The following is a 20,015-nucleotide window of genomic DNA, read 5'->3' on the forward strand; positions in this document are numbered from 1 at the left end:
AGTTCCATCCCTATGAATGTTTTCGAGTTTTTCTCATTTTTATTCCCCCTTCTTCTTTTTCTTCTTCTTCTTTTTAAGGGCACGCCCCCCCCCTTGATCTGCCTATGCGATACGGGCGATATGCATTCGTTGCGGGTTGACAAATGCATCCAGTGCATCAAAAAGCAATTCCGTGCTCGTTAGATAGTCAACCATCACAACAATACGTTTATAGCCAGACTGCAGCCAGTAGAGAACTCCATTGCCGTCCATGCTGACGTCACGTAAGACCATGCTATGCTGGGAACCAATCAGTAAGACGGGGGGATCACTAGTCCACAGATCCACATACAGAGCTTTTTTCGAATTTTCATCGCAGAAGAAAAGTCGAGATCCTATCGCGAGAGAGAAAGGAAAGTTTAATGTTTTCAATTTCATTTTTTTTTTCAATTCTTTTATTTCATTTCAATTCAAAACATAATACAAAGTAATATAAAGCAATACAAATCAAGTACAATTTTATAGGGCATTCTTACTTCGTAAAACAGAAAAAAACAGTATAAGATAGAGCATAAATGGAAATGAGGGGATCCACTAAAAAGCAAAGCTTTTTTGTTCACCCTATTTGTGCATGATAACGTTGGTGATTTGTTTCATTGCTAAGCCCTTCCGCCCCTTCATCAAAATAATATTTTTTTACATACAAAAACTGGCAAATGCTTAATATTACCTTCAGTGTTGATCGTTAGTCCAAATAACTTGGAGAATTCTGGCAATGCTAAAACCACTTGTTTGCTACCAGAACCATCCAATCGTTTTCGATCAATTCCTTCATGTCGGCTCCAATAGAGGTACCTGTCATTAATACCGATTAATCAATTAATTACGGTTAATACTAATAAAAATGATGATGATAATATACTACTACTGCTGCTGCTACTACTAATAATAATGATGATAATGATAATAATAATAATATGGATAATGATAATAATCATGATAATGATAATAATATAATATAATAATCATGATAATGATAATAAAAACAATAATAATGATAATAAAAATAATAATAATAAAAATGATTTACCAAGGGTAGCCACTTGAGTTCCGTAAATTATTCTCCCTGTGGACCCTGCCAAACATGCTAGTATTCTTATTACCCCTACTATATTCACTTGCTTTTTAAGTTGGTTTATTTCTCAATTATCATCTAATACTGCTTTGGCAGCCATTAGCCTCGTATCAATTTAGTCTAGTTATCGTTTAGTCTACTTTACACGTAGTCTAAAAATATCCCCACAGTCTTATTTCCAATTAGTCTAATTTGCCTAATTTCCATTTCGTTTACCTTATCATTATTTTTTTCAACCTTGTAAAACTTTGTTCATAACTGTTCATTTAACCATACACTGTAAAAAGTATTGGGTAAAAATGTTCTATGAGGTAATTATTATGTCCAGCCAAAATTGGGCATTTCTTTTGGGAATTTTTATTTATCCAGCGTGATGAAAAATTTGCCCATTCTAAAGTAATTGCTGCTTATTTTTTAACCTTACTGGACAAGATGCTTCCGCATTGGGTAAAATACTGCCCCAAATTGGATGGACACATATTACCCCCATGCTGGTTAAAATTTTACCCAATATTTTTTTTACAGTGTATAAACCGAGTGATGATAGATCAGGGGCCCGTTCGGTTTCATAAAGTACTTGCAATAGTTGTAACTTTGCCATAATGGCAACTACCATGGCAGCAGGGCTCAGCAGCCAATCAGAATCAAGGATTCCATGGTAGTTGCCTTTATAGCAAAGTTACAACAGTATAATGAAACGGGCCCCTGATGAATATCAGACGAAATTGTGAATCAAAATGGCAAATGTCTTAAATTTGAAATTAGACCAAATGGTTAGTAGACGAAGTAAGACTAATCCTTGTGGGATGAGAATGAAGGAAAAGTTGAGGAAGCGAACGAAGGCCTATCTGCAATTTAAAATTAATTACTCCTTGGATTAACTTAAACAGCAGAAGATTGACCGCATGACATTTCATTCAATTTATATTTTATACTTGTATGTTAAAAAGAATTGTGAGAGTACGCATATTCTAGACGGTTTATCAAAGCATTAAAGTTTGCGACTTAAAATTAATTAAGAATAGTTAGATTTTCACTGAGCGCCGAGTCTTAATCCACCATACTCCGTCATTTCTAATGTATATTAAAATGTGTGAATACAGTTACTGACAAAGAAATTATGATATTGGTTGAATATTGCCTGGATGATTGATTGCTTGATGGATTGTTTAATTGCTAGATTGATTTAATGAATGAAAGAATGAATGATTAATTGATTGATTGATTGATTGAGTTAATGAATGAAAGAAAGAATGAATGATTAATTGATTGATTGATTGGTTGATTGGCTGATTACTAGATTGATTGAATGAATGCATGAATGAATGATTGAATGATTGATTGAGTGATAGATAGATTAATTGATTGATTGTCTGATTGATTAATTGCTAGATTTATTGCTTGCTTGCTTGATTGATTTAATGAATGAAAGGATGAATGATAAATTGACTGATTGATTGCCTGATTTATTGATTGATTGATTGATTGAATGCTTGATTGATTGCTAGATTGATTGATTGATCGATTGCTAGATTGATTGATTGCTTGCTTGCTTGATTGATTGATTGCTTGCTTAATTGACTGATTGCTAGATTGATTGATTGAATAATTAATTGATTGATTATTGATTTATTTATTGAATAAATGGATGACTAAATGATTGACTGATTCATTGATTCATTGAATGATTGATTGAATGAAAGCTTGATTGATTGCTAGATTGATTGATTGATTGATTGATTAACTAATTAATATATTCATTCATTCATTGATTGTTTGATTTATTGCTTAGATTGATTGATTGATTGATTAATTGATTGCTAGATTTATTGCTTGCCTGCTTGCTTGCTAGATTGATTGATTGATTTAATGAATGAAAGAATGAATGATTAATTGATTGACTGGTTGGTTGATTGGCTGATTCCTAGATTAATTGAATGAATGGATGAGTGATTGATTGGTTGATTGATTGATTGAATAAATGCATGAATGAATGATTGATTGATTAATTAATTGATTGCCTGATTGATTGATTTTCTAGATTTATTGCTTGATTGACTGCTTGCTTGCTTGCTTGATTGCTAGATTGATTAATTGCTTGCTTGTTTGCTAGATTGATTGATTGAATGAATGAATGAATGGATGAGTGATTGATTGGTTGATTTATTGATTGATTGATTGAATGAATGAATGCATGAATGATTGATTGATAGATTAATTAATTAATTGACTGATTGCCTGATTGATTGATTGCTGAATTTATTGCTTGCTTGATTGATTGATTTAATGAATGAAAGAATGAATGATTGCTAGATTTATTTATTTATTGAATGGATGACTAAATAATTGACTGATTCATTGATTGATTGAATGATTTTTTGAATGAAAGCTTGAGCTTGACTATTGCTAGATTAATTGATATTTTATCATCGTATGTTAAACAAGAATTGTATGTTTACGCATATTCTGGATGGGTTTTCAAAACATTTAAGTGTGCGAATAAAAACTAGTAAAGATTAGTTCAAAAATAGTTCAGATTTTCACTGAGCACCGAGTGTTGATCCAAATACTCCGGTTTTTCTAATGCATGTTGAAATGTGTGAATACAATTACTGACAAGCAAGTTATAAGATTAGTTAAATTTTGCCTGAATCGATTGATTCGTTGATTGCTTGATTAATTGCTAGATTGATTGATTGATATATATTGATTGGTACCATGGTTGATTGATTGATTATATAAAACTACAGCAACTTTTTGCATTTCTAATATAAATGTGAGAAGTGTGTTTGGTAATAAAAATGGAAAATACACTTTATTGGCTATAACCATTGCACAAAACAATTGTTTATCAGACATTATTTAATTTTGTAAAATAACCTGGTGAATAACTTTTGAACGAGAAAAAATATGCTTAGAATACCAGGGGGCCACTTCCATTGACGAGTGGATGCAATAACAATGCGTGACCCCCCCCCCAAAAAAAAAAAAACGTAAAAATTATCTCTTTTCACGATATAGGGCACGTTTCGTACGTAACGTAAGCAGGGTGTATTTAGGAAAACTATGTATTTACGGGCAATTTGCGAGGGTAAAAAAATACTGAAATACTTTATAACGGATATAAGTGTTTATGGTCCGATTTGAGCGAGGTGTATGGCCAGGGGTGGTACTAAACCCAATGAAAGTAAAAGTAAAGCCGACGTCCGTGATCACATAACAATTAAGATATCGTTGTACTTGTTTCCCTCATTTTGACAAATCCCTCGGATCGAAGGATTAGTTTCAGCAGATCGCAGCGAAGATGCTGTTTATAGGGTGTCATTTCAGGGAAAACTTGTCAAGGGTTCCGTTTTGTATCCAATACTTGTTAAGGGTCAGGGGCCGTGGAAGCAAGCCCCCCTCTTTTTCAAAACCGTGTACAAAAACGTAAAAATGATTATAATTGTGATTTTTTTTAATGCTCAGCCCCCTCCCCACACACACACACACACACACTTTGAAAATCGTTCCGCGGCCCCTGAGGGTAGGGTTTCACACGCCAATACTTGCGAAGGATTGCATTTTCAGAACATGGTAAATACTCATTTAGGGTGCTTTTTGAAACCCCATGGTCACGATCCACTCGTCAATGGAAGTGCGCCCCCCCCCGGCCTACAATAGCCAGCATACCCGTTAACTTCGTCGATGGCCAAGGCCCTGGCTTTGTCTATATTTTCCTCAAATGGTGTCTCACTGTTCGGATCTCCAAGCGTCACACGATGAATCCATCCTTTGCTCTCGTAGGTGCAGTACAAATAACGGGCCTGCTCAGCGATAACAATCCCAAGAGGTTCTGTGAAAAGGGATCCAGGGTGATATATTGTATGAAACTGTCCGCATGTAATGCTTCGTTTATGCTTCGGCCATGCGGTTACTTACGGTAGCTGCGCATGCTAATACCTAGTTCCCGCTGTTACGATTTTCCGACGATTGATTTGCCTTTCGTAGCTGACCGCGAAAATTTTTGAACCTTTGAAATTTTTTCTACGATTAACACGATTGCCACGAGTGATCTGATAGGATCACTACGATTACTCCACGATCAAGACCGCCGTTTTAATCGTGGCGTCAATCGTGCATGACAGAGGGAACCATGCAGTATTAGCATCCGGAGGTACCGTAAGTAGCCATGTGGCATCACGACACGATCATCGATGGAGTAGTGTACGGCTTTTGGTATCTATCGTAGACGCATGGTTGTGTTTTCGTTATTAGAGACCATCGTATGACAATATGTGTTGATCGGTCATCAAAGAGGGCCAAAGATGAAGATGCCGTACGATGTTCTTGCGGTGATAGTGGGATGTCCGTACAATAATCTTTTTTTTTCGTGCTAATCATAATAATGCCCATACATTGTACGATATCCCAGGTGCTGATCGTCTTCCTCCTCCTCATCATCATCATTATCATCAATCTTATCAAATATGACTGCATGCATTGCCGTTTGTAAGCCTGTATTCTCGTACAGAAATTAGGACTTGATTTTGTCGGCCCCCATTATATCATGTCGTTCAATATACAGAATTCGTATGATCAATGAAGGGGCATGAAACGGTGTATACTGAATGAAAATCAGCGCAGGGTTACCATACGATCAGCATACGGTCATCGTAAAAACTCCGCAGTGCGTGCCTCTGTGTGTATTTCTCTTTGCCCTCCACGATGCCTAAAGGCCACCGCACACCTTACGACTGTTCGCGATCCGATTTTGGAACAAATCGCATTTTGCTCATTTTCTGAAAATGTGAATTTAACATATCATTTTATTTGAGGTTAAAATTAATTGAAAGAATACTAATATAACCATTTTTAAAGATTCCAAGCGTTTATTTTGGAATATAAGGCCAAATTAGTTTCAAATCGTAGCCAATCGTACGACTGCTATAACGTCATTACGACTAGATATTAATTTCGCTTTTATTCTAAGAAGGATGATAGCATAGTCACAGATTTGAACATGGGTATTCGTACGATGATTTAAAACAATACACAGTAGATATTCCATCGAATTCTACATTTTATTTTGAAATCGGATCGCAGACCAATCGTAAGGTGTGTGGTCGCTTTAACGAAAGATATCCGTATGATGACCGTGAACAATGTGAACACAAAACTTCTACCCCACAGCCTCTTACAATGCAACCCAAAACCCATCGTACGACGATCGTAGTAATTGAAAACGAGGAAGAGATAAAACTAGTTTTCTCACCGCCACGAAGAACGAAGTCTAGAACACAGTAAATATAATGAAAATGCCTGTCTAATAAGAACTGTCGTGGTCTTTGTCGAAAATAGGTAAACCGTAACAGCAGTTCGTCCTTAATTTTGGAGATGACGAAAAGTTTCAAATATGTCGTATGTCTACAGTCCAGGACAAAACTGATCTGTTTTAATTCAGCAATTTTCGACAAAGATTTCTTGGTTGCCCATTGTCATGAAGAGAATTTGACAATACATTTTCTGAGTTCTTGAAAGCGTTTTGCGTAGCCGTGCGAAAACTCGCTCGTCGCATTCTACTTACTATCATCCGTATTTTCCATAGTAACGTGTTCCGGAATGGAGTCTGGTAGAGGATCAGCACGCCAGATCCTTTTATTATCGTTGTCCGACCAGTACAACTTTTGTTCTACCGTGTCAAAATTAACATCCGAAGGTTTTCCAGAAAGAGTCTTGAAGACCGAAAACTTGAGTCTCTGTAGTCCGTGTAGATCGGCCCAGAGGATACGCTTGTCTTGATGGTCAGTAACGAACACTGAGATAAAACAAAATGAAATGGTTGAAGGAGGTATTTATAAATACATCTTTTAAATTGGGAATTTTGATATTTGGGGGTAGGCTGAAAATTTGCTTCATATTCCGGTTAATAAAGTGCATTAGACATGTGCATCATCGGATTCATTCAGCCATCCTCGCACACGATGCATGCACACCATCCACTCCCCGGGGAGTATACCAACCAGTCTCGAGGCTGGGTGGAGATTGACCCCGGGGGGGCCACTTACATTGGCGAGTGGATACCACGCGCGACCAAAAAAACACGTAAAAAGGATGTCTTTTTCACGATAGGGCACGTTACGTACGTAACGTGATAAGGGTGTCAAAAACACAAAAATAATGAAAAAAGGGTATCTATTTCGCTTGGAAAATTACGTGTTTAGGGTCGAATTTGCGGGGATGATTAAACAAAATTAAAATGTTTTATAAAGAATGACTTTTTTTGCCCCAAAACTTCGTGTTTAGAGTCCGATTTGCGCGAGGTGTAGAAGGTGGGGTCGTACTAAACCACTATAAGGTAAAGCCGACGACCGAAGGACCCGTAACAATAAAACATTCCTGTACTTGTTTAGGGGTTCATTTCAGGGAATATTTGCCAACTGAAGAGCATCGTTTTGTTTCCAATACTTGTTAAGGGTAGTGTTTCACACGCCAATACTTGTTAAGGGGTGCATTTTGAGAATATGGTAATTACGTTTTTAGGGTGCTTTTCGAGACCTCATGGTCGCGCATGGTATCCACTCGTGAATGGAAGTGGCCCCCCCCCCCGGGAGATTGACAAAGGAAGGATTAATGCCTTATTTGTCAAAGGACGCTTGGCCTCGATGGGAAATCGATCACACGACCATCTCGGGGGCGTTTCATCAACATATTTTGTCCGACAAGTTGTCAGATCTGACATCTTTCCTTGATTTTGATTGGCTGAGAAGCACTGTAGCTATGGTAACTGTCGGATGTCGGATAAAACGTCTGATATGTCCTTTCATGAAATGATCCCTTGATTACAAGGCGTGAGACACGACCACGAGATAGCAAAGTAACTTGACTCGCAGGTCGTGTAACTGCTTTGGTTGTTTGTTTGTTTGTTTTTGTTGTTATACAATCAAGTATAGCAAAATGTATATAGCATATCCATTTATTTGGTTTATCCGGAAACAGTGGCGTACCGTGGGGCACGGCATTTGGCGCTCAATTGCCAGGTATACTGATAGAAGTATTTTAAGGACTGTGTCATTAAACAGATATGCATCTCACTTATTAAATAATGCGAGCACGAAGCGCAAGCTGAAAAGTTTTGAAATTCAGACCTAAAAAAGGAGATAAGCATTTTTTGTAATCATGATACGTACCTGTCTCACTTAACCAACAATGCGAGCGCGAAGCGTGAGGTAAAATTTTTGTAGATATTAACCCAAACAGGGACAAAAGGACTAATTTTTAGGAATTAATGAAGAGCATACATATCTCACCAGTCATCTTTTGCGTGCGTCAAGCGCTTGCTGATTTTGTAAGAATTACACCTTAAACACATGAAGCACTTTTTGTACTCATTGTAACCATGAACATGATATATATATATCTCACTAAACAAATACTGCGAGCGCGAAGCGTGAGCTGAAATTTTTGAAGTTCAGACCTGAAGAGGGGCATTCTCAGGCTTGTTTGTAAAAATTTACTAAGACCATACGCATTTCACTTACTAAATGATGCGAGCGCGAAGCGCAAGCTGAAAATTTCTGATAAAGTATTCAGACCAGTAAAGGGAAAATTTTAAGGACCGTTTTCAGGAATTCATAAAGAGCATACCTATCTCACCAATCCACTGATGTGAACGTAAGCACTGTCTCGGAATGTTTTATATTAAGACTTTAAAAGGAGACAATCTCTTTAAAGGTCAAGTCCACCCCAGATAATTGTTGAAAAACAAAACTCTAGGAATTCGGGAATATTAAACCAGGGAAGTCCCTGATTAAACAATTCAACACTGTGAAGAGCGTCACCAGACTTTAAGACGAATCAAGGGCGGGTGGCGTTGGATAGATGTACTTACCTTTACAATTGTCGTGTACTGTTGCACATTTCATCTCAGTTGAGCCCACCGTTGTTATTTGGGTTGTTCCAGTCATTGTAGTTGGCGTAGTTGGCGTTGTAGGACTTGTGGCAGCTGTAGGTATTGGAGTTGTGACAGGTGTTGTAGGGGATACAGTTGTGGTTGTTGCTATATGTGTTGGAGTCGTGACAGTTGTAGGTGGTTTTGTTGTGGTTGCTCTTGTAGGACTTGTGTCAGCTGTAGGTATTGGAGTTGTGACTGGTGCTGTAGGAGATTCAGTTGTGGTTGTTGCTATTTGTGTTGGAGTTGTGACAATTGTAGGTGGTTTTGTTGTGGTTGTTGTAGCTGCTGTTGCCGTTGTAGGATTTGTGTCAGCTGTAGGTATTGGAGTTGTGACTGGTGCTGTAGGAGATTCAGTTGTGGTTGTTGCTATTTGTGTTGGAGTTGTGACAATTGTAGGTGGTTTTGTTGTGGTTGTTGTAGCTGCTGTTGCCGTTGTAGGATTTGTGTCAGCTGTAGGTATTGGAGTTGTGACTGGTGTTATAGATGGTTCGGTTGTGGTTGTTGCTATCTGTGTTGGAGTAGTGACAGTTGTAAGTGATTCACTTTTGGTAGTGGTGGTGGTTGTTTTGTGTGTTGGAGTTGTCAACACTGTAGGTATTGTAGTTGTGGCTAGTGCTGTAGATGCTTCAGTTGTGGTTGATAACGATTCTTCAGTTGTAATGACCGATGATATTTGATTTGAAACTGTTGTTGGCGTTTGTGCTGTCACAGTCATTATCGGCGCATCAGTTGCAGTTTCTGATGTTAGCGCTGTTGTTTGAGCTGTAACTGGTGTATCAGTGGCTGTAGTTGATGGTTTTTCGGTTGTAATTATCGGTGTTCCATTTGTGGTAAATCCGTCAGGAGTTTGCGACGTGTCTGCTCCTGTCAACTTTGGACCGGTGGATTTTGGTATTTGTTGTTGAGAGGTTGGAGTTGGTGTGGATATTTCAGTTGTAGCAAAGTCCCCAGTTATTTTGTTTGCGGCAGATGAAATCATCTTAGAGTGGGTTGATGACACAGATCGAGATGTTGCCTGCGCTGAATTGGGGAGTGGGGTTGCCGATGCAACGTCTTTTCCAGAGGTGAATTCGGTAACATTTGAACTTTTTGTCTGTGGTTTATCGGTGTCCAGAATATTTGATGTTGCAGGTGTTGTTTCTGCTGTGGTTGATCCAACGACAAATGTCACCGATTCTGCCGAAGAAGAATCGGTTGATGTCATTTGCATGGTAGTGTTTTCTTCTGATTTGCCTGAAAACACAGTAAAAGAAGAAGAAAAAGAAAAGGAAGAAGAAGGACAAGAAGAAGAAGAAGGAGGAGGAGAAGAAGAAGAAGAAGGAGGAGGAGGAGGAGAAGAAGATTAAAGAAGAAAAGAAAGAAAGAAAGAACGAAAGGAAAGAAAGAAAGAAAGAACCAAAGAAAGAGAGGAAGAGAAAAAAAAAATTACCCTAAAAAGTTAGTCATACAGTCAACTTTCCACTTCTTTACTAATTACATCCATTTAGTCAGCTGTATATACTGGTCCTAGATTACTCAAAAGGGAGCCCCGGTTTCTTTCCCAGGCCAGGCTACCCCCTCTAAATCACGTTATATTTCCATGAAAACTTGAGCATAAAACCAGTTAAAAGGGAAAATTAGGAATAAAAAATATTAAAATAGAAATAGGAAATGGTAAAGAGACAGATGAAAGGTCTCCAGAATCATGCTCCGGCACTCACAACGGAACCCGCTGATCAGCAGGAATCTACAGGAAAACAAAGGGAATGCTTGGCGTACGATAAGGGTATCCAAAGTATTGGTGTTTGAGTGATGAAGAGTTAAATCGATTAGTGATTATCTTGGAGAAACTATTTGAATTTAAATATAAAGGAGTTCAAGCTTGGGTATTCTTTGATGTTGTTATTGATAGTGTTTCCAGTTTCCTTTGCAACCGCGCACCTTTGGGGAGGGGGATATTTTGTACAAGGGCCTATCCCATACTTCAAGTGAAATTTACAATGAGATTGGGCCTAGACACTGGAGTACATATGGGGGGGTGGAGTTACGACCAAGGTGACAAGGAGACAAGTGGAACGCCTCTGACAGTCTTGTCTGTATTACATCATTCAACACTGTCTTTGATAAGATGAGTTATTATTCACAAATAGCACCATTCATATGATAATAAAAAAAAACTTCATCGAACCTTAAATGAATTCGACCTTGGTCATGTGACCTGAATTTCATGCAAGACAATCAGTGAATCTTGATTTCCCTTTTGTCTTCTATATACCTTGAGAGTAATGACGGCAATTCAAAAACTTAACCTTTAATTTAGGTTAACATTCCGATGTTGACTCGTCAAACATGTTCAAAGTTCACCGAGCCGAAATGACATTTTACCTTGATCGTGTGACCTCACTCTCGGGTAGTATCTTCATCGATTCTACATGTATGTCTAAATTCCATGAAATAGATCCATTTAAAAAACCGCATACATTCGTTATTCCGAAGCTTCGGTTATTCCGAAGCTTCGGATATTCCGAAGGTTCCTTATTCCGAAGGTTCGTATTTCCGAAGGTTCGTAATCCCGAAGGTTCAGTCCGAAAACGAACGAAATTAGTCGTAACTCTGAAGGTTCCTTAGTCCGAAAACGAAGTGAGGTTCGTAATTCCGAAGGTTTGTTAATCCGAAAACGAAACAAGGTTCGTAATTCCGAAGGTTTGTTTGTCCGATAACTAAATGATTAATGAACCTTATTTCGTTTTCGGACTATCGAACCTTCGGAACATCGAACCTTATTTCGTTTTCGGATTATCGAACCTTCGGAATAACGAGCCTTCGGAATAACGCCACAAATGTTCGGATTAATGAACCCTTTTACGTTTTCGGATAAACGAACATCGAGGTATAGGTAATTTACGTGTTCCGGAACTACGAACTTTCGGAATAAAGAACCTTTGGAATTACGAAGTGTAACCTTCAAAAACGTACCTTTTTAGGTCTGAAAATGAAAAAAATTCAGCTCGCGCTTCGCGCTCACGTATTCAATGTCACCACAAATATGACAGATAATAGCTTTAGGTCCTATGTACGTATTTGATCACCACCGTATACATGGAACTTGATGTGTGGGTGCCCCCGATATTTGTAATTTCAGTTCTATATAATGCTGTTATCGCCTACTGCTCATCCGGAGTTCACCACTGATATTTATGTTGCAATAATGCATTTAAAACATGTAAAAGGAAATACTTTATATTTTTTGTAGGGGCATTTTTGTTGTGTCTGGTTTATTTCTAAAGTGGCAAACAGAGGTATAGGGGTTTCCAGGGTAGAAGCTGCCCTCAAAATGCCCGTTGTTAGGGTAAATTTGTTACCTAGTAACCGTTGCTAAGAAAAGTGCTAAAAGGTTGGAACTGAATTAACAAAATTGGCTATTTTTTGCACCAATAGCCTAGATTATAAATACACGAGCATGACACGACAGAAACTATGTGTGTGTTCCCTGCATTAAGAATCCTCTTTAAATAAATAAAGAGATATATAATTAGTTTAATTGTTTTCACATTCAAATTGAAATTTATTTTTACAGTTAAAACAAGGAGTATATACTCGTCTATCGGTGAAAATTATGAAAATGTGCAGCTCTGGACTTTGTAATTCCATTTACTCTCTTATCTGATTTATCCATCTATTCATTTGAATTTCGTACTCGTAATTTTTTTAGTATGTTACTTCCGTTAAATGCTCCTTATTATCCATTAAATAAACTGGGGTGGATAGGCGTATAATGATCATCCGAACCCGTGAAAAAACGGGAATAATAAACATTGATGTAAGATCTTTAAATGTCAATGAATTTTTTTTTTTTCAGAAAACATCTAAAACATTTAAGATTTTTTTTCTATACAGCATCACAATAAAATGAATTTAAAATTCCATCAAAATTAACAAGGTAATATTTAATTCTTGATAAGAATATATATTGTTGGGGATATTTACAGGCCAAACCTCACTGAGATTGTGTAGTTTGGTGTGTCGTTTTAATTTACAAAAAAGGTAACAAAACGTAGACCTGTTGTAACTACTGACAACTACTATCAATAAATATTTTGATATGACAGACCTTTCCCTTTGCGTTTTAGTTTTCAATTGTCATCAATGTCAAGTGATGTATTGCTATATCACATTTTCCGCAAATGATGTTGATATAATATAGACATTCGATGACAAAAATACCTTTTTAAAAAGGCCTCATGCAATTGATTTTTCTTTTGTTTTCATGAAGCGATAGTTTCTACTATCGAACTCTCTACGTGACATCATAATAAAAAAACAGCAGACCACAAAAAATGTTATGAAAATTAATTAAAAATTGATTTCTCATCATATTCATATATTTTTTTCTATTTGGCTAAACACAATAGTACCGATATAGCAATGGTGCATGTCAACCGCGTAGCCAGGATACAATTTTAGAAGGTGTAGGGAGGTGGAGGTGGGGTGGAGGTTCTCCCCCAACCTCTGGGCGAAGCACGAAATGCGAATTTTGTCATATTCCATCAAACTTTAAACAAAAGAAGAGCGCATTTCTAGTACATGTACCTATATCTCGAATTCGATTGACTTGCTGTGATAATGAAACTCGTGTTTGAAGTTATAAATGCATACAATTTAAGAAGGTGAAGGGAGGTATAGGGGGGTAGAGGTTCTCCCCCAACCTCTGGGCGAAGCACGAAATGCGAATTTGTCATGTTTCATGAAACTTTAAACAAAAGAAGAGCGCATTTCTAGTACACGTAGCTATATCTCGAATTCATTTGACGTGCTGTGATAATGAAACTCGTGTTCGAAGTTATAAATGAGCAAACAAGGGATAAGATGTATGATGATTACTTCTTCTCACGCGAAGCGCAGAAGCTATTTTTTTAAATGAACGTACAGACAGTGGGAACATTTCACTTTGGTTTTACGCTTTTGAGGAAAATAGGAACACCCACAAAGCTACCCCCTTCTTTCTTTTCTTCCTTCCTTTTTTTTTGGGGGGGGCGACCGCCCTACCGTTTCTGGCTACGCGCTGGGAATATTAACATCTCCTCCTTCATTCCACCCCTCACTCCATCTATTTCAGTCATATGCCCCCTCCTCGCCCCCTGACATTTTCATATAAATACTTTTTTTCTATCCCTCCCTACTTTATTCTTGTATTCTCTTCCTGTCTGCATGGGCATGGATATCTCCCTCCTAATTCATTTATAGTGATCCAACCCCAGCCCCCTATCACTCCATTTCTCTTCCCAATTTCCCCTAAAAACTTCGCCTTGAACTACTACAATACAAAATCAATTGAGTGCTTTGTCGTCTCCGCCCCCATTAAAAAAAAATAGTAATAATCTTCTCTGGAAATTTCGTAACAAATTATTCTCATAAACTCCCATTATTACTGAATCACTTTATTTAATTCACTTCAATCCACGTGATCCAAGAAAGCATTTATTTTTTTTCCTTCCAATATTGATATTTTCATATAAATTGCGCAAATCAATGATACCGTTCAAAACATAATGTATATGAAATGAAGTTATTTTACGCACCTTTAAATCGGCAAATTCTATGCCCCCATTCAACGCCAAACATTCTCCGCCCCCCTCCGCACCTGCTAGTCATGTACGATGAGATGGGGACTAGAACCTGGATGGTCTGGACGAGTTCACCGCGACCGTCCTTCACATGACCGCACGGGGAAAATGTTGGTATCGTAAGCTCTTTGTTGCAACTCGTATGCGTCCCATCCGAGGGGTTAATGAATGCAGTTCCAACTGAAAATGTTTGAAAAAAGAAATTGGCAAGAGTATTATCCAAGAGGAGTTTAGGTTTAATATTGTGCTTTTATCACTATTTTTGCATTCATTCTGTTATTGGTTGATCTCTTTAAAAAAAAGCGTAGCTGCGTAATTGTCTCTGCATTGTCCTATGGAACAAAGAAATACAAGAAAGTGCAGGCATATTCTAATTTCTACGTCAGGGTATATGAACATATATGTTTTCTTATATTTCCCTCCTCCTCCTTTTCCAGTGTACCTTCTTCTCCTCCTCCATTGAACAATGAGCATTATCGACATGTGTTTGATATCTAAGAAGTAGAACCAGGGGCGGATCCAGGATTTTTTTTAAAAAGGGGGCACATTTTCCCGAGGATTTTTTTTTTTAATTTGACAAGCAAAAAAAAAGGGTCCTCGGCTTTGCATGAACGACATATAAGCCGCTGCGACTTTCAAAGAAGGGGGACGCTTGTTTAAGAAACACCATATTTACATTTAAAAAATTGATTATGGCTCTCAAAAGGGGGCAGAGGCCGGATGTGCCCCTGGATCTTCCACTGAGGTGAAGGTTAGAAACAGGAATCATTCTGATTTATAGGGTGAATAGTATCAATCAAAGAACACTAAAGGTCAAAAATCAAACCTAGCAATAATAACAATTTATATCAATACATGATTTGTACTCAAAAGTATCATCTATTGCCTACCACTTTGATGGCTGCGGTTTCTGCAAAAAAAATCACAGAAACAAAGTACAGAATAGATTTATATCCAGGGGCGGATTCAGGATTTTTCAAAAGGTGAGGGCACATTTTCCCGATGAAAATTTTGACAAGCAAAAAAATGTTTAACCAAAAATTAAGGGGATTTCGTCCACGGAAATAATTGACAAGCAAAAAAAAAGGGGACGGGGGAAACCAAAAATTGAGGGTATTTCGTCCACGAAAAAGTTTGACAAGCAAAAGAAAAGTCTTCAGTTTCAAAAGGGGGGAGGGCACACTTCTGTTTTAACGCCATTTTTACATTCAAAATTTCACTTTGGTTTTCCCTTCTCCTTTTACTTCCTTTTGTTTTGGGGGGACGACCGCCCCATCGCTTCTGGCTACGCGGCGGGAACAGTAGCATCTTCCTCACTCCATCTATCTGTCTATTTAAGTCACATGCCCCCTCCTCGCCCCATTTCCCCTGACATTTTCATATAGATTATTTCTCTATCCCTCCCTACTTCATTCTTGTATTCTCTACCTGTCAAAGAATATTAATTCATGAAATAGAAAAAAATCACAGAAACAAAGTACAGAATAGGCCTATATCCAGGGGCGAATCCAGGATTTTTCAAAGGGAGGGGGACATATTTTGCCGAGTAAAATTTTGTTTTACATTCCAAATTTTAATTGTGCATCTCAAAGGGGGGGGGGGCAGGCACGGGCCGACTGTGCCCCTCCCCTGGATCCGCCTGTTAGAATATAAACCTTTAAAAAAGGAGCGATACGTACCCATTATAAGGATGGTGCAAGTCTCAGAAAAAGTTTTCATTGTGTAAGGTCGGATTTTCTCTCATAAATCAGAGCTTGGTGACGAAGACGACGACGACAAAAACAACAGCAATAACGATGATGACGAATCGTATACAGGTTAACAAACTCGACAATGTTGCTTGTCGAAAACATCCATAAGATAATCAAAAGGAATTTGTATTGATATTAACCGTTCGTCGGGCTTGTAATTCGTCTCCCTTCATGGAAAAAAAATCTGTTTTTTAGTTAAGTCCTATAATCAGATAATAAAACTTCAGGATTATATATAGGCCTATATCCCTATACTCACGATGAATTTCATATAAGGATCTGAATTCTAAAAAGGTGAAATCTTTGAAAATGAAGACTAGATCGCCAAAACACCTAAAGCAGATATCTCAGAAGACGAACAAATCCCGGTCGAGGAGTCACCACCTCCGTTTGAAAATGAAAATGAGAGTAAACCTTTTTTTTTAATAGGAAAGAGCGAAAAAAGAGAGTGAATACACAAATCAAATACATCAAAGATGTATGATTTTTATCCCTGTTTTCTTTTATGCCCCAAAAAAGTACGATCAGAAAGTTATTAATGATGCATAAGCGAGCAATTAAGGAAAATTTTAGCGATTTTTTTTCTGCCAGCCCTGGTTTCAGCCTTGCTTGAGAGAAACAACGTAGAAGAATTTACATGCTTTTATTTTGTTTATATATTCAGAAAATGAAAATGGCAGAATTATAATAACGTATAATGGATGGCGTATTATTGACAGCGTCGTATCTGTCTGGCAAAATCGCTGGTAATGGTCGATTCTATGACAGTCGTCATAGCAACGAAAAACCTGTTATGAATATTTCATGAAATAATATAGGTTGGGCAAAAGGAAACAAAATCACGAAATACGTCCTCATTTCTTTTTATTTCAAAGACATGTCATAAATTGCGATTACGCTCCCTGGTGAACGTAAGTGATTTTGATTGCTGTTTTAATTAAAAGAGCGGGAATTATACCTCAAATATTGATCGTGTCATCATATATCCATTTCATGTTCTTTTTTCTCTCGAATGTTTCAAAAGAGTGAATAAACAGAAAGACATTGACATGATTGACAGATGCGATATATCATCAAGAATACATTAAAAACCATTATGCCTCTTTATTCTGCTACATAGACGTTTACTAAATAGCAATATTGATTGATTGATAATTCCTCTTCCTCTTATAATACATCTGCTTCTATTTCTACTTTTATTCCTACTTCTACTTCTATATTGATTTCTGCTTCTCAATCTATTCATCTGCTTATTATTCTACCTCCTTTTTAACATTTTTTTAAACTACTACTCTACTACATCTACACCACATGCACTTCTACTTTTACTTTTTCTTCCACGTGTACGTCTATTTTGACATCTAATTCTGTATCTACATCTACTAGGCCTACATTTACAACTACTTCTACTTCTACATCTTCTTCTACATCTATATCTACTTCCTTCTACATATACTTCTAGGGGGGGGGGCGGCGGAACGAAGTTAAAAGGGAAGGCACAAGAAAAAAGGGCACCTTTTCTTTCGTAAGAGCACTATCGTAAATATGGCCTTATGCAGATTTTTTTTGCAGGGGAGGGGAGGCGGAGCAAGCATTTTTTGGAGAAAAAAATCGAAAGCGATTCAACAAAGCGACCAAGCTTATAATTGAGGGGCTTTTGCATTTTTTTAAGTGAAAATGTATTTTGTGCATACTTTTGGTGAATTTTGTGAAAATCTGCAGTAAAATAATATGAGTTTTCAAAATTTCGGTGGGGGTCAACTCCCCTTCCCCCGCTGCGTACGGCCATGATGTTAAAACAAAGAAAAAAAATACTTATCTACCCAACTCACATGACTCATGAAACTTAAGACACATAGGATTATTTTAACAAGTTTTTTTTTATTCATTATGCACTTACAGAAGGAAGCAGAACGACGATAAATAAAGAAACCGGGCGCTCGTCGGCCACGAAAAGAATGGGTTTTTTCAGGACAACTTATCTGACATGAAGAACAGGCACCTATAAGATGGCAAAGGGGAACTTGCTAACGGCATAAAACGGATCATTCTCATGTGAAAGGGGCACAGAACACGTGCGTGAGGAAATTTTTTTGGTGGGTAAAAGTTGGCACTGATTATTGGCGGCGGAAGCCAAAAAATTTAGGGAGGGGTCCACTTGAAATTTTGTGATGGACACAGGTAAAAAATTTGACAAGAAAAAAAAGTTTATCAACTAAAAATTTAGGGGGGGGGCCGTCCCCCACTCCAAATTTAGGGGGGACCAGTGTCCCCCCGGTCCCCCCCTGCTTCCGCCGCCTATGGCTATGATGCGAGATATGGCAGTCGCTAACACATAAAACGGGTCATTCTCAGTTGAAAAAGGCGCAAAACATGTCCGTGAGGGGGCATTTTTGAAAAACAAATGGCACTTATTTACGAGAAAGGGCACTTGGTAACACCTAAATAGGGTCCTCTTTCGATGAAAGGGGCACAGTACACGTTCGCGAGGGGGATGTTCTTTGTGTAAAAATAACATTTTTTTCAGTGCCTGACGTCTGCATCTATTTCTACATCAACTTTTGCATTTACATCTATTTCTACCTCTACCTCTATACTTCTACATCGACCTCTACTTCTACCTCTACTTCTACATTCTATTTCTATACATTTGCATCCATTTTTCTACATCTACTTCTACATTTACATCTATATGCTTCTATATACATCTACTTTAATATCTATACTTTTACATCTACTTCTACCTCTTCTACTTCTACATCTACTACTACATCTACTCCTACTTCTACATCTACTCCTACTTCTACATCTACTCCTACTTCTACTTCTACATCTACTTCTACATCTACATCTACTTCTACATCTACTACTACATCCTTCTACATCTACTTCTACATCTACATCTACTTCTACATCTACTACTACATCTACTTCTACATCTACATCTACATCTACTTCTACATCTACTTCTACATCTACATCTACTTCTACATCTACTTCTACATCTACTTCTACATCTACTTCTACATCTACATCTACTTCTACATCTACTACTACTTCTACTTCTACATCTACTTCTACATCTACTTCTATACTTTATTTACTTTTACAATACTTCTACTGCTAGTCTTATCTACGTCTACATCTACATCCCCTTCTACATCTTCTTCTACATCTGTATACATTCTCTTCTACTTCTACATCTACATCTATATACATCTACTTCTACATCTACATCTATATACATCCCCTTCTACATCTATATACATCTACTTCTACATCTATATCTATATACATCTACTCCTATATACATCTACTCCTACTTCTACATCTACATACATCTACATCTACTTCTACATCTACATCTTTATACATCTACTTCTACATCTACATCTATATACATCCCCTTCTACATCTACATCTATATATACATCTACTTCTACATCTACATCTATATACATCTATATCTACTTCTACAGCTACTCTTATATACATCTACTTATACATCTATATCTTCTCCTATATACATCTATTTCTACATCTACGTCTATATATGTCTACATCTACATCTATATACATCTACATCTACTTCTACATCAACTCATACTTCTACA

The 20,015-nt window shown here is 37.4% G+C and overlaps 1 protein-coding gene across 1 annotated transcript; it reads right to left on the minus strand.

Annotated features, from left to right (window-relative positions):
- Nucleotides 1-97: 97 nt before the first annotated feature.
- On the minus strand, nt 98-16,674 carry LOC121422958 (mucin-2-like). The gene is made up of 7 exons (XM_041618208.1): nt 16,330-16,674; nt 14,606-14,830; nt 8,985-10,280; nt 6,681-6,911; nt 4,787-4,949; nt 710-834; nt 98-374 (listed from the first exon to the last, which is right to left on the minus strand). The coding sequence occupies exons 1-7, from the start codon at nt 16,367-16,369 to the stop codon at nt 103-105; spliced, it is 2,352 nt and encodes a 783-aa protein (XP_041474142.1). The 5' UTR covers nt 16,370-16,674; the 3' UTR covers nt 98-102.
- Between the last annotated feature and the right edge of the window lie 3,341 nt (nt 16,675-20,015).

Source organism: Lytechinus variegatus, chromosome 10 (genome assembly GCF_018143015.1).
Source record: "Lytechinus variegatus isolate NC3 chromosome 10, Lvar_3.0, whole genome shotgun sequence".
Lineage (NCBI taxonomy): Eukaryota > Metazoa > Echinodermata > Echinoidea > Temnopleuroida > Toxopneustidae > Lytechinus > Lytechinus variegatus.